This window comes from Coptis chinensis, unplaced genomic scaffold, assembly GCF_015680905.1.
Source record: "Coptis chinensis isolate HL-2020 unplaced genomic scaffold, ASM1568090v1 utg498_pilon_pilon, whole genome shotgun sequence".
Taxonomy (NCBI): domain Eukaryota; kingdom Viridiplantae; phylum Streptophyta; class Magnoliopsida; order Ranunculales; family Ranunculaceae; genus Coptis; species Coptis chinensis.
In genome coordinates, this window is record NW_028238162.1 from 43,075 (window position 1) to 67,098 (window position 24,024).

The 24,024-nt window shown below is 38.0% G+C and overlaps 2 protein-coding genes across 3 annotated transcripts; both read right to left on the reverse strand.

Annotated features, from left to right (window-relative positions):
* Positions 1-60: 60 nt before the first annotated feature.
* Positions 61-2,054, reverse strand: LOC147473059 (glucan endo-1,3-beta-glucosidase 5-like). Its single transcript, XM_086587864.1, has 2 exons — positions 1,572-2,054; positions 61-1,461 (listed from the first exon to the last, which is right to left on the reverse strand). Exons 1-2 carry the CDS (start codon positions 1,907-1,909, stop codon positions 318-320), a joined length of 1,482 nt encoding a protein of 493 aa, XP_086443990.1. The 5' UTR covers positions 1,910-2,054; the 3' UTR covers positions 61-317.
* A 695-nt stretch (positions 2,055-2,749) lies between these two features.
* NRPD1B (nuclear RNA polymerase D1B) lies at positions 2,750-23,505 on the reverse strand. Of its 2 annotated transcripts, XM_086587858.1 has the most exons (19): positions 23,437-23,505; positions 23,211-23,296; positions 23,002-23,128; positions 22,797-22,912; positions 21,923-21,979; positions 20,217-20,384; positions 18,484-18,642; positions 18,220-18,375; positions 15,070-16,803; positions 14,793-14,968; positions 12,345-12,414; positions 12,110-12,240; positions 11,335-11,492; positions 9,504-9,778; positions 7,159-7,332; positions 6,597-6,737; positions 4,933-6,443; positions 3,674-3,788; positions 2,750-3,337 (listed from the first exon to the last, which is right to left on the reverse strand). In XM_086587858.1, exons 2-19 carry the CDS (start codon positions 23,292-23,294, stop codon positions 3,128-3,130), a joined length of 5,562 nt encoding a protein of 1,853 aa, XP_086443984.1. In that variant the 5' UTR covers positions 23,295-23,296; positions 23,437-23,505; the 3' UTR covers positions 2,750-3,127. The 2 variants fall into 2 exon arrangements, with proteins under 2 accessions (XP_086443984.1, XP_086443985.1); XM_086587859.1 differs by lacking the exons at positions 21,923-21,979; positions 22,797-22,912; positions 23,002-23,128; positions 23,211-23,296; positions 23,437-23,505 and adding an exon at positions 21,133-21,251.
* Positions 23,506-24,024: the final 519 nt, after the last annotated feature.

Sequence of the window (24,024 nt, forward strand, 5' to 3'; positions counted from 1 at the left end):
ATCATATACATACTGTTCCAACTTAACCACCCTGCCCATGCTGGGTTTCACTTCAATAAATTTGGTTTAACCTTATTACTATCAACTCGGAGACATTTGCTTCAAGACCTTATTATATCCAGAACGCTATTATTATGTTACAAACTTACATCTATTTCATTATCAATTCAGATGACATTAGTAGTTGAATCGCAAAATCCAACGTAGCTAGACACGGGTAAATGCATGTGAGACAGCTTTACTTTACACTTTTACAGTCGTATATATATGTACATCAAATTAATTAATTACTACAGTACGTGAAACTAATAAGAAACTCAATGGAAGACACCAGCAATCCAAATCAAAATAACCATCCCAAAATTAACCAAGCATAGTCGCCCAGCTGCAGATGTCGACGGTCTTCCTCGACTTGGAGGCTTCTCATGCTTGCCAAGATCGACCATGATCTCAAATCTGCAGGTGTCTTGAGAGGGATCCCTTGTTGTTATAGCTGAAAGGTTAGAGAACTCACAAGCACCCTTCTGCTGATTTGCTGTTTGATAGTACACGTTAAAAGCATATGAAGCATTGCTTGTAGCGTCCAATCTACCACAGGAAGATCCATAACCAAGACTGGTACAATCAGCATAAGTGCATGCGTAGTTGATGCTCTGTGCCAAATTTGGATCCATAAGACTCGCTTCCGGTGACATCACACACCATTGCCTTGCCAAGTATCTCACACCATTGGCTGGGACCAAGCCTCTACCGCTGCCCAGATTCAATGGGTATTTTATGGTTCCGTCGAAATAAAACAGACCCCAGTGCCTCTCAAAATTTCCTGGATCAATGCTTTTGTGGTCCTCGTCAATGAGTCCAAAAATGAATATTTCAGGTGGACTCGGCCGCTTTGGCGTACCTTGGCCTTTGATTATGCGGTCGACAAGGCCTTGGTTAAACCTGCGTGCATAGTTTATGTTTGCGTTCTGGTCACCATCCGTAGGCCACCCAATTTCCCCTATAACGACTGGGATAGACGAGAAGCCATTCTTTTCTAGAGCCCATATAAGAGTGTCGTAGTTGGCTTCAAACACATTAGTATAACTGATGGGGCCATCAACAATAGGTGAAGCAGCACTTCCTCCTGATGGGAAGAAAGCATAATCGATAGGGAAATGTGGATCGGCATAGAGGCTGAGGAATGGGTATATATTAATAGTGAGGGGACACGCATTGTCACTGAGGAATTTGATAATGGAGATCATGAGGGAACGGATGTCTGATCGAAAGTCACCTCCAGAAGGTAGATCAGTATCGGTTTGGTAGACATCGGCATTTAGGGGGACGGTGACCTTCACTTGTCTTCCTAGACCAGCTTTGATCAGGGCAGCTTGAATATTTTTCAGCGCGGGGAAGGTGGTTTGTTGGAAATCCCCTTTGTAGGTCTTGAGGAATGGTTCGTTACCCACAGCAATGCACCTGAAGTTTTTAAGATAATAATTCGAAAATAATAAGTAAATATAAGAGGGTATCGGTTACTTGACTAGACGAATATGTAATCTCTCAGCTAGCATTAACATAACAAATACCTTATATCGACACCATATTTTGAAATATACATTGATACGTTCTGCCTCACCCAATCCACAGCAGTTTGAACGCTACTCGAAAGTGGTAGTAAGAACTCATTTGGAATCCCAAGCATAACCTCAATTCCAGATTTTCCAAGAGCCTGAAGCGCATCTGGATCAGGTTCAAAGAGCTTTACTTTATCAAATCCGTTGTCCTTTAACAACTTCACTACTATATCACCTGGCAATGGATGTGTAGCACGCGTTCCCCAGTTAATCCCAAGGCCCTTGGCCATAAGAAATTCTATAGAGAATGCATAGAGAAGAAAGAACCAAAGCAAAGTACGTATACCCATCCAAGACGGCAAGAAGTACCTAGTCACTTGGTTTTCTTTATTAAACTTCCTCTAAAATATCTGTACGGGAGGAACTTAAATCAAAGATATATGATGATTGCAGAAAGAGGTTAAGCATCCAAAACGAGCTAATAACGGAATTTGATTCCACCAGGTAATCCATTGCAACTGTATTGAATCTTAATGCATTCATATACTAAACCAAGCAACAGAGTGATTCCTTGACCAGATACATAGGCAACGAAAGTACCTTTAGGAAAGGAAAGGATCTTTCGTCTTCCTCCTACAGTCCAATAGGTATACTCTTGCATCATTTTTTCTGTGTGAAGATTGATTGTATACTCGTGGCTTGGACTTGGGGATTTTTTTACGATAAGGAGGGACAAGTTAAGTAATGGTCTCAATCGCCTCAGACACCTGCCTGCGTGTGTAGCATCATGGATATATATATGTACAAGGCTAATTGCTTACCATCCCAAACAACATTTTCTTCTTTATTTTTGACATAATTTGCTGAGCTAAAGCAACATAAATAGCGCAAGCAACCACAACGAATATAAGCTCGGACTACCATGCTAGTCTTAGAAAGCAAAAGGGAGAACTAAAGAAGGGGAGGACGAGGCATAACTTCTAGTTTATATTTGTTACCGAGGTAATTGTGGTCCTAAATTACCACGATGCCTGTTAATGAGAATCCCTATTTTTTGGGGGACAAAAAGTATTTTTCATACGCTATCATGCAAGTTCCCTCACTCTAGTCATCTATCATGCAGTATTTGAGAATCCACGTCAACAATGGAGCACATTTAACTATTTAAGAACCAAATGAGATTTTGGATGCGCTTGGCAATGCGATACTTTGCTTCAGCCTCTATATTTTGTCCCAAAGAGTTGATGGAAGCTATTAAGCTACAGAAAAAATGCAAAACATCCACGTCTGCATTTTTCAAATAGTAATATTGACCTAAACAAGTAAACACATTGCGATGAACAGCCTGCCCAAAAATTACAAAATGGATGCGGCAATCAAGAGGCAAAACCAGTATATAATATACACATGCCCCACAATGTTTAGATGGAGAGAATGATTGCAGTCATCTCTTCCCTTTCAGGTAGAATTGGACTAGTGCAGGTGATGAAAGTTCTATACAACTTTGTGTATGTCACGGTAACAATGCAGAAGGAAACTACCTGGTACTTCAACGAGGCACAAAATCATTAGTGTTGGGATGAAGACTGTTCCTGCCCATGTCCACCTCGAGGGTTCGGTTTCCTGAAGTATTTGCTAATGAAAGCTTCGGCCATTTCAGGGTACTTTTCCTTGATGAAGTTTTCTACACATTTGCGGTAGGAGAAGTCATCCCTGCGACCATCAGTGGACACGATGTGATAGCACCTACTATCTGGGTACTTGCTGTTCTTGTCAATCTGTCAAATAACAATAGTTCAAAAACCACAATCCATGAGAAGAAACAGCCTCACATAAAAAAGAAAACTAGGGTATTTCCCCTTAGTTAAATCCCTCTTTGCCCGGTGAAAGTGGTACACGAACCTAAGATCTTGGACCCAACCTCTTGAGCCTTAACCAGTGAGCTAGACACCTTCACCAGGGAAAACTATGATATACTCAACAAACAAGATTTCCTGTCTCCCGTCTCAACTCCAGAAAGAGGCAGACCACAGGAAGTCTGTGCCAGGCACGTGTTTATGAACTACACAAGGATAGTAAACTATTTTAACATTACGTATGGTAGTACAACGTACCATAACGTAATCAACTCCAGCGCCCATCTTTACTGCTTTATCAGGATGGTAATTGAATGCATTCTCAAGTACATATGACTGATCATCAGGTGATAGTGGATTGCCATCTTTGTACCTGTGCCAAACAAAAAGTAATCATTTGACCACAGTTACTATGCATATTATGGAAATACCTATCTGCAGATGGTTAGATAGTAAGGGTGTGCAGAAAACTATCAAAACCAACCAAACCAAACCACATAAGTTGGGTCAGTTATCCATCATTAATTGGTTCCGTTCTTTTTACAAAACTAAAAAAACGACAGGGTTGGTTCGGTTAGCGGTTTCTAGATTTAAAAACCAAAGACAACCAAACCGATCCATAATATTATCACAGTTACTAAAGTAGATTTTTTTACTTGTAACCTATTCGACTATTCTTCAATAATTCTTGGTTAGATAGAGATAAGGTTGGTAAACTGAAAAATTAGTGGTTTGGATCAGTTTTTGGCTTTGTAGAAATAGGTCGGTTTGGTTTCAGGTTGGTTAACCATAGGGTGACAGTTCGGTTCGGTTTTCGTAACACTTAAACCGATAAGATCGGTATGGATATTGGTTTAAGCCCAAAACCGACCCGACCCAACCCATGCCCACCCCTAACAGATAGGCACCCGTATCCAAAATTGGATCTACAAAATCAATTAGTAGCTTATTTTTCGTGGAGTATCTACCCACCTTGGAGAGGGAGATCATTCTGACAAGAATCAGCTCGTTTTAGTATTTCTAACCTTATGAAAAGAGTGTTGCAAAATTAAAATATAGCGGGTCAGCTGTTGCGTGTAGTTTTGGGCTTCTTTCTTTTGTTTTTGTTTTGATTTTCTGCTTTGTATTGTCTGTCTCTGGGGATTTGTACTGTAGGGTGTGCAAATGTTTTTTCTTCTGCTTGTTGGGTGTTAAGTGTACTGGGGTTTGAAGTTACATCATGATGGCTATCTAAGGATTGATGTATTACTGCTTAGCCTGGTTATATCAATAAAATCTAAAAAGTTTTGAAGTAGGTTTTAACTGTAACCAGAGTGAAAGTGGGAGGTCCATATTGTAGTGTTTGTGAATTGTGTATCTAATATGCTCATAAAACATTGAGCAAAACTAGAGGTATATGCAGAAGAAAGTATAGAGTATGGTCAGGAACTCCATGAAATAAACAGGGAAAAACAATCCAAAAATAAATTAGAAGAAAATCAGAAACATCTGGATAAAGAGATGAATGAACACTTTACCCAGGTTGACGCATGATTCTCTGTAGTGCCTGTATAACTGGCTCAACATCTGAAAGAATTTGTTGCTCCTCTGATGTGAACTGATCCAACCGTTGTCGTGTTGCAGTTAAATTTCCACTACCATTCCATTCATCCCACTTTCCTGGTGACTTAGCAGGGCGATTCTTGAGTTTCCACTCACCAGAATTAGAAGAACCCCAACCACGAGGACCAGATGGTTTCTTTCCCTGATCATGCATCATACTTGGACCCCAAGGTAAATCTCTTTTTTGCTCATCCTGAGTTTGTCCAACTTTAGTCCAGTTTGTAGAACTTGGACCATCGGAATTTAGTGGATTTGCATTTTGATTTACCTCTTCTTGACTTGAATTGGTATTCATATTAGGCGATTTATTCCACTGGACCCCTTGAGCATGTCTGTCATTTCCGCTCCAGCCACCTGCCTTTGTTTCTTCAGTCTTTTTTCCCCATGGATCAGAAGGCTCCATCTGTGGAGTCTCCTGAGATTCCAAAGAATTCCAGTTACTGGTTCTAGGGGACTCACTTGATGATTTTATTGTGTTCCAACCAGTAGATTTAGAAGATTCAGACTCACGGGACTCATTTGGTTGACCCCGCTGAGATTCTATATTTTTCACCCAACCGTCTGTATTAGATTTTCCAGCTTGTTTGCCCCAAGCATCAAAAGGTTCATTAGAATGCAACTTCTGAGATTCTGAAGCATTCCAACCACTTGCAGGGCCCCCATCACAAGCCTCTTTTTCCCACTGAGATTTTACATGCTTAACCCAATCATTTGTGTCAGACTTTTCATCTTGCTTGCCCCAGGTATCAACAGTCTCCTTGGAAGGCAACTTTTGAGATCCTACAGCATTCCATCCAGCTGCTGGCCCCCCCTCAGAAGGTTCAGTAGAGAGGCACAACTGTTTTTGAAATTTATCAGCAGTAGCACCCCAATCACTAGGCTTGGACCCTGTAAAAGCATTCTCCCCACCCCAATCACTCGATCCACCAGATTTAACGGCCCCCCAATCACTCGATCCACCAGCTTTAACAGCAGTAGCACCCCAATCACTCGGCTTGGACTCTGTAAAAGCATTCTCAGCACCCCAATCACTCGACCCAACAGCTTTCACGGTACCCCAATCACTTGATCCACCAGCTTTAACAACACTCCAATCACTTGATCCACCAGGTTTAACAGCATCCCAATCACTCGATCCACCATCTTTAACAACAGATGTGTCCATTTCCCAACGAGAATCACCAGTGTTTCCCTGATCTCCTACTTGGTGCTCATCAAATTTGCATTGAAGTTCAGCATCATCAAATGTTGGCTTGGAGTAATCAAAGTTACGCTCTGGAGACAAGCTAAGCTCCGCAACTCCATTTTCGATCAGCTCATCAGTATCTCTGCCTAAACATGAAGTATTTAAATCTCCAATTGGATCCATCCTTACTAGCTGGAGAAAGTCATAGACATCTATTACGCCATCTTGGTCCAACCCCATCTATCCAAAGTAGAGGGACAGAAACATGTCATAACGTAGCAAATAAAGGCCAGTCAACGTTTAAAAATCAAAAAAAGAAACACAAGTACAGAGACTTTAGGAAATTACTGGTCTCCAATAAACACTATAAAGCTCATACTAATCTTAACCAACCTCGTTCTTGTTCCACAAGATCTCAAAAGGAGTTCCAGTGCCAAGTGCCACATGTTTACCCCAGGAACACGATGCAACTATGCCGGATAAAGCGTCCGCATGACACTTTTCAGCAGCCCTTTCAAAACATTTCCTTGGAGTCTGCATAAGCATATATGAGGTCAAGAGTTATCAGAGCATACATCCGTTAAGGAGACAGCCACTCTAGCACCCCTATCGCATTCTCATAGGTTATAAAAAAATAATACAAAATTTAAATTAAAAAAAATATAAAAAAACTCTTTTCTACTGTTAATATCTTGAAGCAGATCTTACTTATATAGTTATATCTCATCCTTACAAGAAAGAAAACAATAAAAAATAAATAGTGTTATTCCATTACTTGCTAACTACATCTTCCAATTTCAGAATCCAAATCCTTCTTTGAAACCGGTAGAGATCCAAAAATGTCATGACAACAATCTCAACAATCTCAAAAATGTCATAATAATAACAATAATAAATATATATGCTCTGATATATATATATAGAAAAACAACAAAAGAAAAATAAAAAATCTTACAAACAGTGTAGCTTCTGTGAAAGGTATATGGACATCTAAAGACCGAAATAATGCTTTATAACCAGCTTTGTTGAAGCCAATAAGAGATCCGGTGCAGGTCATGCTATTTGCTGCAAGCAGAAGGTGCTTCTTGAGTACACCTTTGTTAACCTTCCGAATTGAAGATGAAAGCCTCTGCAGAAACCACTAATTATGTCAAACTCAGAGTAGATGATACTCATTCAATGAAGTATTATGCAAATCGCTTTCAGCCAACACCAACACAACTGAAAAGCAACATGCATCAAGGAAGAATATCATCTATGATCAGATATATTGGCCACCCAAAACATTGAGAGCTATGTAATTTTTTTTTTATTGGTAAATGGATATTTCATTGATATAAACACATAAAATACATAGAAATAGTAGGAAGAGGTATCCTTACAACGAAAACAGATGAAAGAAAGAACAACATCAAATGTGCACAAGAAACAGAACACAACGTTCTCAAGTCAAAATGTCTTCCCATCTACACACAAAGTGCTCAAAAGGAATGTTACTAGTTTCCTCATGAACTTTGGCCCAAAAGAATAAAAGTCCTTTAATTGACATGATTACTTCCTCCAAAGACGCCACAACCCCCTCAAAAGTTCTTCTATTCCATTCCATCCATAGGCCCCACAAAACCGCAAAAGGAATCATACTCCATATGCGTCTTCCCCTTTGAGATTGCAAATTCGAAGACCACGAAGCAAATACACCTTTCACTGATCCTGGACTGACCCACAGACTACCTAACCCCTGAATGAGAAAACACCAAACTCGCCAAGAAAAATGACACCGAAGGAGGATATGATTCACTGACTCACCATCTTTCAAACACAAAAGACAGAAATTAACTAAGGCTTCCTTGAAATGTCTCTTTCTACGATTATCGATTATTAACATTTTACCCGAGGTTGCACACCATACAAAGAAAGCGACCTTTAAAGGAACTTTGGACCCCCAAATAACATGAGTAGGAAACAGGTTGTATCTGAAAGCATGAGGTCCGTTATGAGAGCTCAAGGCACAATACCAAGATCTGATGGAAAATTTCCCCTTATTATTGATTGACCAAAAACGTTTATCTTTGTCCGATCTTGCAGGTGGGATGGAATCCAGCAGGTCTGTAAGAGCTACCACACTCACTATATCCCTGTCAGAGAGCTGTATCAATTCCCATGTTCCAAGCAGCATTACCAAAACGAGCGAACTGGCTGAGCAATGTAAAATTGACACGATATGATAGATTTGATGGGGATATACCAAACGTTGAGGAATACAACCTTCAATATGTCGGTCTGTCATATGTGACAAGGTACTTTTTAATGAAAAATGAGAGTTGACGTTAAAAGGACAGAGTAATCATGATAAGTATTAGTTCTCCTAATGTGATAAAAAACAAACTAACAATACCGTATCTTTTTTTACTGGCTAAGAATCCATCTCATGAAATTTGTAATGGCGGTGATTTGTGAGTAACAAAATGATAGGACCTTTCAGAGTTCAGACAATAAAAAAAGTATGTAGATTTCTTGATAGGAACAATTGCAACTGATGAAGTTACTGTGTATACAACTACACATATACATGGTACACATATGAGGGCTATGTAAATAAACAGTTACCATTCTATGAGTGGATATTTTCACTAATGAAGAAAATTTGGGACTACCACGTCTTACGAACAGCAGAAACAGTAACTCAAGAGCTAGACATTCAATACTTCAAGCAAACATAATGTACGACCAGTTATGTCTAATGAACACTGCAGGCCTGTATAATCAATAATCCACTCTAAGGGTCAGAATTAAGAGACGAGCACTTCTTCACTGTTCACAACTTCAGGAACAACACAACTAGGCCTCAAATTTAATGGGGTGACCACCTCAGAGAGGATACCTTCACCTAAATAATCTCGCAACTTGCTTTCAAATGCCAAATGACTGGTGATTTGATTCCATTTGTTGACACAGAGACAAAGGTCAACAATATAACATTTTAAAGAGACATTTAGCAGATAGAAAGGTCAGAATGATCTGAATTTTAGGTGAGGCCCTCATTAACTCTATAAACTTCAAAGTAGAGAAAGAATTGAATAATTCCTATGATTAGCTGGTGAATATTATTAGTTACTTCAAACTAGTTCTGGTCCAAAATCATAAGCTCCTGGCTAACTTTGGAGATGTTGTAATTCCTATGATTGTATAAATGAATGAACTTTATTCGAATCAAAAGAAAAAGATGCACAAATTTCATTATTGATTTACTTGTAGTTACAAAGTCAAAACGAAACTGAATGCAAAAGGCAAGAGTACTACCAGAACCGCCTGATCAAAAGCACACGATATGCCGAGTAATTCCTGGACTTGTCTGATGCCATATGGAATAGAACGCGCTGTGTCAATTAAGTGGATCACCGGTAGACAGGAATCCAAGGCAAGCCTCCAAGCATCTCCATGTTGCTTGACAAACTTCTTCTCAAGCACTATCTCTAGAGCTAGCTCACCATGTTGAGCTCTAGAGTGGGTTTTCACCCAATTAGTGGTATCTGGGCTACTCCAGATGATGTTTGCTTCTTGCACTCGACAGTCACCTGTGTATACATGACAAGGTAAGGGTGATGGAGGGGACCACATACAACATTAGGTAGCTCCAAGTCACATCTTGCAAGGAGTACTGGTATAAAGGAAAGTGCGAAAATAAAACAAAGCTGCAAACAGATAATGTGTACAAATGGTGTAATTAAATAAATTAGTGACTAATACATGGCTTCTAAAGAAACATGAAAGAGAACATGGACAGACCTGTGTGTTTGTCTGTCTATTATAATTGAAACCAAGTAATATCCTGATGTATTTCAGAATATGAACAATGTTCTAAGGATTATTAATTCAAATGCATACTATGTAGGAAATTTTCAGTTTTTAGTCCTTACAACAGATAGACCTACCTAACAAAAATCAGGCTGACACATTCTTTAAACTTCTTTTGTCAATGGGCTTAAAAGCCTAGTCACAACAATATATCTACGAAGCTCATGGTGTTGGCAACAACTTTGGTGGAGCTACACATCGATATGCATAATATGAGGGACTCATAATATGCATAATCTCGTGTTGAATGTATCTTAAAATTTGAAGTAACACTCTACCCCACAAATTGATTAGCATGAAAAGTGATAATCATGTGACTAACCTATGAGAACTTGATTAGACAATCCTGAACACAGCCAGACGATCAGTTTGAGACTCGACAACATTCTTGGGTGCACGCTTTGAGGTGCACATAGAAGTTGAAACCAAACAAAGAACAGAAAACCGGAAAAATCATCATTATGTAGTCAGTTACCAACTTGGTCACTTCTAAGTACTTTAACAGTCATGTATCTTGAAGACATCTAACAAGCTATATCACGTGTAAACAGCCCAATTGCTAGCCTTTGATCGTTGAAAACCTATGGATGGCCATAAATGCTTTAACATACAATTTAAAATGTGGTAATTGTGAAAGTGGCTGAATGAGGATTTTAAATCCTGGTGACCACCTTTGTACGTGTACAAGTGGCTAGAGGAGAAAAACAAGGACAGCGGAAAACTTGATCAAAGTTACTGAGAAAAATCGGAGTACGAGGAATCTGGGGAAGAGGACGACCAACATAAATAACGAGGGAGAGACCAATAACGATGAGAACTTTTTGCAACATGTCTTTGATGACACAACTTAGTAATTCACTACATAACTTATTTGTAACATCATCTCAAACTCTTACATCAAACAACGGCTTCAAGAATCACAAATTGTTACAAACTTGTACAAATGCATGTCAGTTGCAGATGATGGATGACAAACACAGGGACAAGCGGATTATAAATTTATAACAAATTTTGTGATTGATTGGCAAGTTTACAAAGAAACTAATGCTGGAGATAGAATATTGCAAGTAAAAAATAAGAACGACAGTAGTGGTCTGCGTAATGGGCAAGAGAAATTTGGGACACCCTAAATGTATTCAATCGTACTACATCGATGAATAAATGGAAGACAACAGTTGCCATATTTTAAAAATGTTCACCAACCAAGGTCGAAAATCTCCTTTACATGATCCAAGCTCAAACAACATGAAAGAAACAGAACCATACTGTAAAATACCTTTAATGATCGTATCCAACAGAATCGGACAGATCATGTTTGCCATTATCTGTGAAGTTGTCTCAAGAGAAAGGCTGCTTATGTCTAGCCTCCACGAGAACTGCAAGCAACTCTTACACCATTCCGTGTCATTTGACTGCTCAAGACAGCAACATTCACTGCAAAGTGCATAGAAACAAAATATTCAAAAGATAGATCAGATAAAATGTTTTTTTGTACTGAACTAAGACAAACAATTTGATATTATAAGAAGAACCATGACACATCAGAATTCAATAGTCCAACATTAAAGCCACATGAACTATTAAATGTGGGCATCAACCTAAAAAGCAATTGGTGACAAGTGGAGCGGTCCAAGGATTTACATATTGATTCATTAAGCTTTAGACTCCCAATGTGGGATAAATATCCCACATGTGTGGTGTTTTTTAAGCCTAACATGTGGATGAGTTTTGCTTAAATGGGTGGCGCGGAATGAATGGGGCCTATGGGCCAGAGTATCTGTGTGTGTGTGTGTGTGTGCCAGCCACCAGGCCAATACCAAGGCCGTGCGAAATAACACTCATCACGACACATGTGACAATGTGTGGTGATGTACTGATGTGTAGGTTCAGGTTTAATAAAATATTAGGAAATATAAAATAAAACGACACAAATAACTATGATCACATATTCCCATTTTTAGAAAACTGAATGCTTATAACATCAATCAAGAACATTAGAGTATAAGACTTCTTTGACAAGTAGGAAATAGATTCGTCACGAGAAAGCCAACCTCACAGATAAAGAGATATTCTTAAGAAAACCACCAAGGCTGTTCTTCTTTCTTCTCCGGAAAAAACTAATGGTCTCATGACAATTTTGAAGTACCTCTTGCAGACTCCGGTTCATGTCTTTCAAAAGTTTCTGCCAAAATCAGTATAAACTTTAAGAGTCCAATCATAACTTTCACAAATAGATTGCAGTATGGGAAGAATGGAAAACCAAAGCGCAGAGAATAAAAGGTCAACCTTGTCAAGATGAATATGACCAACAAGGTTCGCATTTGTTCCTGAACCTTCTGGAGAAGTGCGCTGGTATCTGAAATTGTAACATATACACACTATAGTGAAATCAGGTTTTTTTTAGGTAAGCAATTTAAGCTTGAAACAGGGTTCGCATTTGTTCATAGTCAGCGAGTGAGGGTAAGATGATATGGACGAAAAAATCAGTGCAACATATCGGATCTGTGAACATAATAACTCAGCCATTTGATCTTCCTATATGAACTTTGAATAACAGGTTAACATTAAACAATATATACAATACAAAGGTAGGAAATGTCTAACAAAAGTGATCCATGTGTGCCCTACCCACAAATAATCTTTTAAAAATGAGAAGTGGCAAATGCATAAATAGACCTACCCAACGAAAAACAGGCTATAATACAACAAAAATTATAAGGAGAATTTACCAAGTATGATTTTCAGATTAAAAGTGTGTAGATTGTAAGGATATACCGAAATCCCTTTTTCTATCAAATTAGGATTACATTTAGCCTTAATTTACAATTGCTGTGTTGATTGGAGTTGCTTCCGCTTTCACTTCACATCAGCATATAAATGCAGCTTACTAACTATCATCTACCGTCTGTTAGTTCCTGCCCCCTGGGATGCTAGTTGCTTGGCTGGGCCTAGTCAAAGATTACGAAGAATGAAGTTTGACTGTTCGATAGTACCCCACTTAAATAACTTATTTAAGGTCCCTAAATCTACATTTGTTGCTAACCATGCAATGAGAGCATGTCATGCACAGGTAACTAGACAAAGCTCATCCCGTATTGCTGCTGTGAAATTTTCCTATCGGATTTCCGTCTGATACTTCCATAAACAACTTTCTTATAGAAATTATTCTTAGAGTCGCGCGTATATGTCCTCTTTAAATACCTGGATGATTGTTCACCTGATCCAATCAAAACTCACATGGTCATCTTCACCTTGGTCAAGGTTAAGAGTCGCTACCTATTTTACAATTTACATAGACATCTTTACCTTTAGAAATCCACATTAACGCCTTTTAATCAGGTATGTACATCACCGTGCTTCAAACTGCAGACGGTTCCTCGCCTGATCCAATTCAACTCCCAAAGAAATTTTCTCCATTTTTTATAAACAGTACTCTCATTGATAACCACGAACATGGGGAGTAGCTCTCACATAGAGAATTAGTGAATTCTACAACTGCAGGAACTTATGATTCTTGCTGTGGTGAACTGAACATGTTTCTCTTAATGCTTTATGCATGTATTTTGAGATTATATTATGTTTGTTAACGCATGAGTAGCAGTGCCACAGGATCTACATTGTGTAATAAACTACCGCCTTTTGGTTGTTTATGCTAAGGCTTTCGTAATAATTGCATATAAAACATATAAAACTGTATGTACTAATAATTTTGTTTTTTCTTAATACACATATTTTACAGTAAGGTAAGTAAATGTAGGTTGAGGGAGCCTATCTCATAGAAAGAAAAAACAGAAATAGAACAGAGAAAAGTACAAACCACATCCCACACTTAACTTAAACAAATAGAATCCTCTAACATATGTTGTCAAAAGCATTTTCGCAGCACTCGAGCCACCAATGATTTATCAAGACTGCGCCAAAGGTACCCAAGGGGACAAAAAAAAAATTGTTTTAAACAGTTGAACGTTGTTTCCGGAGGGGGTGCCAAGGCTCCCACTTGGGAAGCACAGTGCCTCGCCTTCCCCCTATGAACATAGGCACCAGCTAAGTACATAAGTCTGAAAAGAACCCCTTCCCATTCAATACATAACTTAGCCCAATTGAAGAGTGGTATTTAATTGCCAAATTCCAAAATGGACTTCTTCACATCGGAAAAAATCGATTTGATTTTCTATTACTGACTCGAAGGATAAGGCCACTGCAAGAAATTAGATAGATCCAGAATGGACTTCTCTTTCTTAACAAAAATCCCAGTTTCAATTTTCAAAAATAAAAAACTAATATGTATAGCAATGTGATGACAACTGGGTTCCTATGACTATGTTTAACTTAGGAAGATTGGTTTCGCTATTCAGAAGGGCTCGCGGCGCAATTTGTAGTGCACTTGACCTCCAAATTCTTTGTTTAATTTATTTTCGATATCAAATAAAATATATTTTTGAGCAAAAACTAAGTGAAGAAAACCCAGAAATGACTAAGAGAATAAACATATGCCAAAATCAAGGTAGATGTAGGCTGGTAAGGTTTTATTTACCGGGAAAAAAGTAATCCACCAAGTGGAAAATTTTACGGACATGTATAGAGCAGGCAACATGTATATAATTGGTAGAAGACCAAAAATATTGTAAAACAAGTATCAACTGACGTATAAAAGGCTTTAGGACAGCATAATGAATATGAGTAACAGGTGTATACTGACCAAATGGAAAATACCAAAGTAAAGAAAATACGTACTCAATCTGAAAATTTACTGTGATATCTCTTAAACTGACTCTTTTCAAAAGATTCTGAATGAGATATGCGGCATTTTCTTTGCAATATTTTTTCACACAACCGCAATCCTTCAAGTATAGAATAACCCGCCGGTCATTGAGATCATTGATAAAATTGATTTTCAGAAATAGAATTTCCTGAAAAAACAAAGTAAATATAAATGAGGGATATATGGCAAAGAGAAAATGAGAAATGCAAAACAGAAGAATAAAGCATTTAAAAAAAAATAAATAAATACCTTCATTAGCTCCCATGATGCATTGCTACTTGATGATGAATCAAGAACGACCTTATACGAAGGATTTGATATAGCGGTTGCAGCTAAAGCACCAACCGGCTCACCAGGAGGATAAAATCTATGGCCGTTCAACCCAGACTCGACTTCGTAGCTGAACTGGATTATGGAGTTACTGCAGACATTTCTCACAGTCCCATCATAGCACAGGACAACATCTCGAAGAACAGTCATCAAGTTTTTAAATAGGGTTCCCGGTTCAGTTAATCCTCTAGAAGATCGAACGAGCACTTCTCTTGAGCAAATTGAATGTACCAGATCCTCGTACGGGTTCAGACCATGAAAGAAACAACTCTTGATCAATCCAAATGCCTCAGAAGGGTACTCGACTCCACCATCAGCAAACTTCCGAAGGAAAAGCGAGGTCATGTCCTCAACCAAATTCCTTGAGTAAAATTTCCCTCTATCAACAAGTTGAATACCTAAGAACCCAATCTGTTCAACCACCTTGCTAATGGAAGACTCACTTTTGGAATCTATCAAATTTCCCAAGCCAGAAAGTTTAAGAAGGAAATTTACAGCAGGTGCTTTTACACTAGTCAGGTGATTTCGGACTTGCAACTCCACCAGCTCATTGTGCCTACTTCTCAAGCGATGCAGCAGGGACGAAATCTCTTGAATACTCATTGGAAGATCTTCAAAAAATGACTTTGGAACTGAGAAGTCCTTCAAGCAAACACTATAGCCTTCCAAAAACAAATTTTCCATCAAGAGGGGTTGTACAGAGTTGAAAACATTAAGAGCCTCTTTTGAACCATTGTCTAAGAAAACAGAACTGATGATTTCATTGAACAAAGATTCCACCATATCCCTGTTAAAGTCAAATTTAAGTATCTCTCCTTGATTAACAATGTATCTCTCCCCCAAAGAGTCAAAATGATCTGGAAATACAGACTGAAGTATCTGTAAAGCCGTCCACTGAGATCCAACAGAAAAGGCCTTCAACAGTGCTGGTTGTGGTAAATTCGTTGAAACAAACATGGCTAGCTGCTGGGCAGTTGCCTTATCAAAGAAGAAGTTCTTGAACATAATCTTCAGGGAAAGCAATGCATCATTTGCTAACTGCAAATTCAGGCTACCAGTATGAGAGCTGAGCAGTTGTTGCTCAACAGAGAACAACTCCAACACCTCTGCTCTTGCAGCAAGCGACTGAGGATAAAATATATGAATGCAGTCACCATCAAAATCAGCACCAAGGGGTCCACAAATAAGTGGATTGATCTTGACAGTGTGATCTTCGTGAACATATACAGAAAGCGCTTGGAGTGAATGTTTGTGCGTACTTGGTGGCCTATTGATGAACACGACATCCCCATCCATAATTCTTCTATGTACAACTTGTCCAACCCTTAGTATTGTATGGCCCTTTGAACCTTCCCGTAAGGAATACATCGAAGCGCCATCACTATATGTTAAGCACAACTTCTTGTCCACCAACTGTTGTAGGTGAACCTTATTTTGTTCAGTTACCTTCTCTTCAAAAGTAATCCTCTGGGCAATTTCAAGTGGCAGCCCAATTTCATTTACCCTTTTGTAGGCATCACCAGTAATCACACTGCGAGAGGAGTAGCCTGAACCCTTGCTGATAAAAAACGTCTTCATCTTCTCAAACCAGGCCTTTGTAGCATAACCACCAACCTCTTTACGGATTCCAGACATTTTGATATCACGAGAATCCTTGAAGTTATAAAAGGAAACAAAACGAATATGAGATGAAAATCTTACAAAATAATAGCTAGCAAGAAATTCTGAATCCGAGAATATGTGAAGGGGAGGAGATTGACTTCCCTTTCATTCTCACAAATCCAAAGATGTCAGAAACTCTTGTTATTATCAGGCAATGTTCTAAGAAACAGTAGGCGGTAGTCGGACAGTGAGAGAGTGCCTACGTCTTCTATGCAGTGCCTAGACGGGATAGGCACTAGGCAGTTCTTTTTCCTAATATATATATTATGTAGTCACATACACCCCAACTTGTCAAACTTACGTATTTACAATAGTTAAAATATTAAATATTTACAATAAATCAACGATAATAAACACAAACAAAAAAACTTCTTAAAAGAAGGCATAAGAGTTAAAGAAAATGGCAAATGAACTGCTCGAGTTGATTAGATAGAAGAGAGGACTGAAGAATATGATCTATTTTGAGAGGAATGAAGTGAGACATACATTCTTTTAACAACTTGTAAATGATTTTTTTTTCTTTAAAGTTTGATTGGTTTAGTCTTTTGAACCCATAGACCTTCTTGGGCCCTTTCTTGTGGACAGATCACCATGCTTTGAAAATATAATTTTTTTAAAAAAAAGACCACCTAGACTCTGCCTAGCTTGACTAATCGGTCCGTCTAGACCCGCCTAATCGGCCACCGTTTTGTGAACCGATTTTAGGCCTAGGCAAGAAGGCTGGCCACTGCCTAAGCCGTTTTTTAGATCACTGTAATCAGGTGACCTTATTTACACTGTCCTCATAGTCATAATGTCACATACTACCTCGCATTTAAGGAGACTCTTAAATGACTTTAGTTGATGACATCCCTTAGATTCCTTCGTTGCAAGATACATCCCTATGTAGGGAAATGGAACTTGAACTTCTGTATAACATTTTTCACTCTAATAACTTGTCAAAAGCAGATGTTTCTCACTTGGGTTGAGTGAGTTGTGTATTTATGCCTACCCGCAGTGTTGCTACACCAAACCAAAAATTTGAATGAGAACGCAACGAGTTATCGTAGTTTGGATTGTTTGAAGCCAAAACATTAGTAATTAGCTGTTTTGGTTGTAGCCAAGAAGAACCACAGTCAAAACTGCATAAAAATAGATTTCAAAGGGTTTTTTTTGTAAAAAATTATTCGAGGGACTTGTCCGTAAAAACTGGACTGACAGGGACTGCTCACGAAAACCCAAGCATGCAAGCAAAACGCACAAACTTGGGATAGCCCTTTAGGTTTCATGTCTTGCCATTTGCATTTCACACTGACATCTAAATAGGCGGTGTGACACAAAAAATGACTGTATTCTCATGAATTAACCCAACACAAGCATTCCCAATTATATAAGTTAAAGAGTTTTATCATTATCTAAGTTCTATACCTTAGCAGTTCCCCTAGCAAGAAAATATTCTGCAACTGTTGACTGCAAATCATTGACTTCAACCTTATGAGACTCAAAATTTGGATGACCCGATCTTGAGCTCTTTATAATTTCTACTTGTTTCAGAACTTTCCTGAGTATTGATACAGATATATCCTGGAAATCAAATTGCAATGGGAACAATCAGTGTTAAACTACCAAGACCTGAAAGCACCATTGCATAACTTGTGAAACTATAGTCAGTGACATTAAGTAAGAACTTACGGATGACATAACGCTAATTCCATCCGAAATTTCCGGTATCGACAAGCAATTTGGGGGAACAGGTAACTTCTGAAGGATATAGCCATCCTGGCTAAAATATCCTTTCCCAGAAAGCTTCTTTCTGGTATCTTCTGAGAATTTATTCAGAATTTCCAATACCTGTTAAAGTCGGAGATCAAAACACATCAGGAACCTTTCAGGGGTGTCAGTATAACTAAGAGGAAAAAACAAAGAGGATATTTTAATTGGGAAGACATGCGAGTGAACAATCATAAATCCAGGAAGGTGTAATATGATAAACGCTTCCTCATAAATCCAAGCATAAAGACCAAAAATGGCTAAAAATAAAGGCCTACAAAGTGAACTCCATATAGCCTGAATCCAAACAAAATAGTGTAAAACCCAATCCTTAATCACTGTCTTCTTCAGACATAAAACTCATTTCTCAGATTCGCAAGGGGTAGCAACTGTCGCAACTTTTAAGTTAACCCAGTCACCAAAACTCAGTTCCTCAAACCAGTTGTCATTTTGTTCTTCTTCTTCTAGTAAATGCCACATGACGTGATTTGACTCAAAAGTAGATGCTCAACCAACTGAGTCGAAGATTTACTCAAATAATCCAAGTTCTTAATTTGAGTACATTTTTAATCTTACAAAATCATATACAAATAATACAACGCAATATTGTAATATTGTTCCAACACACACTCAGAGAGAGAGGATATAATCCAAAACACAGTAAAAGACATTTTAGTGTTGAACTTTGAACTATAGGAAATGTTTAGATGATGAATTCTTCGGAACTTTTAAGAATTAAAGCTTGATTTGTTCAGCATATGTATATATATGTGTGTGTGTGCATTTTTTATATGGCAGATTATTGGTTTAAAAACTTGACATAGTGGAAGTGTTAAAAAGAATTCAGCAGGATTCGAAGAAGATATATTCGAAAAAATAAAAGTTAATGAGATTCTAGCTTATTAGCTCTACCTTGCGACTCACACAGTCGAGCTGCATATATAAAATCCAAACAGAGTATAGAGACATGGTACCAAAGGAATAACAATAGTATTAAGGGGATAACTATAGTACATCCAAGGAATGATGTCAGTAATGGATGGATCAGGAATAAGTTAGAAATTGACGCATAAACTAATCACAGGCCTCTAATAGATCCAAAAACATTGATTTCTTCTTCATTTCATTATTTGCTTCATTGACTTCAACAAGATTTATCCTAATCCCAAGAAGAATGTAGGCGACGGAATGGATGTCTAAGGAGATTTGAGCTCTTCAGAGAGGGAAATGAGGATTAAGTCAAATATTTAACACCTATAGAAGTGTTTAGAGACCCTAAATTAGACCAACTAGCATAGTTTAAGAGTAAATAAGTGGAAGGATGGTCAGCGGAAATTCCCACACACACATGGTGTTACATACTTACATTTACTGTGCCCTAGTGAAATTTTTCCTTAAGGTGTATGCCACAACCATGTGAAGCCTAATCCTCCCATACTCTTACTATGACTTAAACCTCAAGGAGAAAATCTCTGGAAAGTCCTTGACCGCGCCTCAAGACGTAAGCCTTAGCATTTGCTTAAATAATGGTATTTTGAGGTCAAAGACTGCTATATATGACACAAAGAGAACATGATCATAAACAACAAAAGCTTAAACAGAGAGAGAGAGTTTCCAAGTAAATATAAGAAACCAAATTGCAGCATATTAAATACCTCACAAGGAAGCAAAATGCGGCTCTTTCCCTCTCCATAGCGGTAACCATATTTATCCAAGAAATTCCAGAAACCATTATGTGGAATTGACCTGGTCACAACTTTCAATTCTAGAAAAACAACACCATCAGTTGTTTTGAATTCGTTTACAAGAATTTGGGGAATATCCTGCAGAATAACACAGCATGATCTGACAGTGAGACTCATAATACTCGATGAATAAATAAACATTTTTTTTTCAACATTCTAATAATTAGCACAAAATGGACTCTCAACACAAGCATTTTGAAACTGAAGTAGCTCCCAGCAGAATTACATCTGAAACCTAACCTCTTTGAAAAAAATTTAAAACCGATCTAAACCAATATAACTTGAATAAGAATAACTCCTAATATAACTAGAGCAAACAATTGTAAAGTTACTGAAACAAAAGGATAAAAAAAAAATGCATGGGGTTCACAAACACAAAAGGGGGTCAGGTCTCACCTAATTCCCAACCATAACTTAGATCTGATTTTTCTTTCTGTATCCATAACCATAACCTAGATCTAACTTTTAAAAGCAGGATGCATACAGTTTGAGGACTTTGTGTTGAAAAGAATTGTTTGCCTTTTGATAGGTGCAAACAAAAATCAAACTAGATGGTGATTTCTACCATATCCGTAGGTTTACCTTTCTACTCCATTAACAAAGGTTATGTTTTTTTTGTCACCTTCTGGTTTTCGTCAATATCACTTGATCATTCATAGGGTAGTTGCCTTCTTAGAAGTAGAAGTAGTGATGAGTAAAGCAGTTTCACCACCCTAGTAATCTAGTTTCATCCATTATGCAGCTTTGTCTAGAGAAAAATCACAACTGAGGGAGGTCATACGCGATACAAGGGTTAAAAGATCCAGAAAAAATCATACTCGCCTACCAATTTAAAACACATGAAAATGGCCAGATAATGAGGCTGTCATCCATGGGTGGTTGAGCCCCAAGGTCTTGCAGCAAGTACTACCACCAAGGAGCTGGGCAGGTTAGGAAGTTAAAAACTTTCATCAAGGTGAAACGCTTGCTGCAAAGTGCAAACCCGTATTACCAACATACCAGAAGACATCAAATGAAAATTATAACCATGGCAAACATTTTAGAGAAAGATCACAGTCGAATATATATATACATATTGTTTGTAAGCTGTACAAATATATGGTATATAGACATATATAATATTTTGGACAGAAAAATGGGAATATTAAAGTCACAGATGCAAAACCAATTGTTAGAAGAAGAACAAGAGGAGGTGATTAAGAGGCTTTCAAGTTACAGAACACCCCTCAGAGATACTATTCCTGGACTTCATTACAGGTAATTGGTAGTGGATAAACCAGCAGCTCATACCCAAGGACCTAGTGTCTATGATTATTGACTTCTTGTAATTCATGGATGGTGTTGTACAGGTCAATGAAACTATACAAGGGAATGAGTTTGACCCAAAGATCAGTCTTGAAATAGCTAAGTGTATCGAAGGTTGACAACAAGAAGGAAAATTTCTTCTGCTAGCAACAACAGACTAGATGGATCCTTGTGGGCCATCAATCTTCCTCTAATACCATATAAACTTAGATTGCAGGTAAAATAAGCAAGCAAAAAAGACAACGAATTATAAAACAGAATCACTAACGGGGAAAAGGAAATAGTTTCCTTTAACATTTTCTGTTGCTTACCAGACAAAAAGAACATGGGATATTTGATGGTCTATCACTCCCAACATTCTGCCGAATCTGGACAAAAGAAAGAATCATACACCAGTCAATAATAATAAAAACAAGATTGCAGCAAGTATGGAAGTATAATATGAACCATTAATAAATTTCGAACAATTCTTCAAAACCACCCTGAGTAACCCTGAAGCCCCACTCCTGCTAGCAATTGTAGAATACAAAGCGAACTTTACTCTATGGATGACCACATATTTAATTATTTTCTCAAACTGAATTACAAAGACCAAATTGTATTGACTCAAACAAATCCTTACTACATGGAATCCCATCAATAGGCTAGCAATGTCACATTAAAACAGAAGGGAAACATTACAATTTTAAGAGTATAAGTTTCTGACAGAATTTCGGTACAGAAAAGTCGGATGCGTCAAATTGTCCTGGAGAAATTCCTAATAAATGTAAAACACAGTGTACGGAGATGAGAATTTAAGATGTGGCAGACAAGAACAAGTGTATCTGGGAGGACACAACAGAGTTTTGGGGTCAAACAAAGAAATCTATATTTTTTGTTACATTATATCTAAGTTACATTGACACAGATAGGTGTGTCCGCATCCGACACGGAGACGAAGTGTCTGGCACAGCAAAATATCAAAAATTGAAGTAGATGTATTATACAATCAAATGATGCTCTACTTGACATTTATAGATTCATTCCAATAGTCTATTCATTTGAAAAGAATGAATTAAATAACGAAGCACACATGCACTGATTCAAGTTAATTGCTATGCTGCTCTGGATACAACAATGTGATAACTAGAATGGGCCAAAATGTATATATAAATGATACTGATTAACGTGGAAACAGACAGCTACCTTGGTCCTCTTCAACCTTAGGCACTTCAAGCAAACTGTGCTTAGAAGCCTTTTGAGCTCACTCACATGGCATGGATGATAGATTTTGATAGGGAACTCAATATACCCAAAATGACCTGAATTCAGAAGGAAAAACGTGTTATCAAAGAGAATAACGAAGAAAAGTTGAGATTAAGATAAATATTGGAAAAGTGAAAGCTCATACCATCACATTTTCCAGGTTCCGCTGTCCCGCAAGATTCACACTTGCCTGATTCAAGGGGAAGACCGAGAAAGGGGTTTGTGAGCTGTCCAGGGTGGGAAATGGAACAGCCACTGATAGATGATGTAGACTACAAGGAAGTAAGGAAGAAAGGCATAAGAATAGACAGTTTTCCTCTCTTTCAAGGTTGTACTAAACCCAACTCTACTCACAATTTCATCGTCTGTTGCAACACTAAAACGAATGTCTGTAATCCTTGCATCTACAATTGGGGGAACTAGATTATTCTCGTCCATTTCTTTCAAGTGCACCCAAAAGGAAAACAAACAAACAAAAAATGTCAGCACATGTTAAGACAAGTAAAACAATGCCCTTTCCGTTGTGAAAAAATCACATGCAACCACATTTCCAGATATTGGAAAATGAAAAAAAGTTTACCTTTTTTTAAAAAAAAAAATGTATCTTCTTCTTCTCTCTCTGTTGAGTGTTGTTGGTATGTTTGTCTACTTTTTTGAACAAATGTTTTAACTTTTAACATAACAACTCCACCACTGTCCGGTTGGCTCACTTTATTTTACTCGGGTTAAAACGATACATATACCAGTCTGGTTAAACTTTGACCATGTGGGACCCAAGCATGTGCCATTGTGCCCCTCCAACCAATTAGCCCATGCCACCCTTGCCCTAATCCCAGAAGGTCTTCTTATTATTGAACTTGAGATTAGCACCAACTAAGTTTAACTTTGTTTGTTTGGTGCTACTCTTAAGTCCCTCTTGACACAGGAAATTTAAGCTTGGTGCTCCTTCCTATCCTATTAAAATAATTAAAAAACAAGAGTGAGCACCGACTTTGACTTTTCTGTAAAACTGTATTTAGAGCATCTCTATTCTCTTTGGCAGTATCACTTTCAAATTTCTCCAAATTTGTTTTCAAAACTCAAAATTTTACGGAAATCTAATTCTGGGTGTAAGAAAATCCGGTAGTATCACCTATCTAGCCGCATCTGTGGATGCAAATTTGGGATT

Bases quoted from the DNA above. Each gene is read 5' to 3' on its own strand.
- LOC147473059 (XM_086587864.1), bottom strand. From the start codon at position 1,909: ATGGGTATACGTACTTTGCTTTGGTTCTTTCTTCTCTATGCATTCTCT. The intron at 1,462-1,571 runs GTATTTGTTATG...TAAAAACTTCAG, and splicing joins AAATATGGTGTCGATATAAG to GTGCATTGCTGTGGGTAACG.
- NRPD1B (XM_086587858.1), bottom strand. From the start codon at position 23,294: ATGGACGAGAATAATCTAGTTCCCCCAATTGTAGATGCAAGGATTACA. The intron at 18,643-20,216 runs GTATTTAATATG...CGACTTTAACAG, and splicing joins GCATTTTGCTTCCTTGTGAG to GTATTGGAAATTCTGAATAA. The intron at 11,493-12,109 runs GTTGGCTTTCTC...TGCACTTTGCAG, and splicing joins AATATCTCTTTATCTGTGAG to TGAATGTTGCTGTCTTGAGC.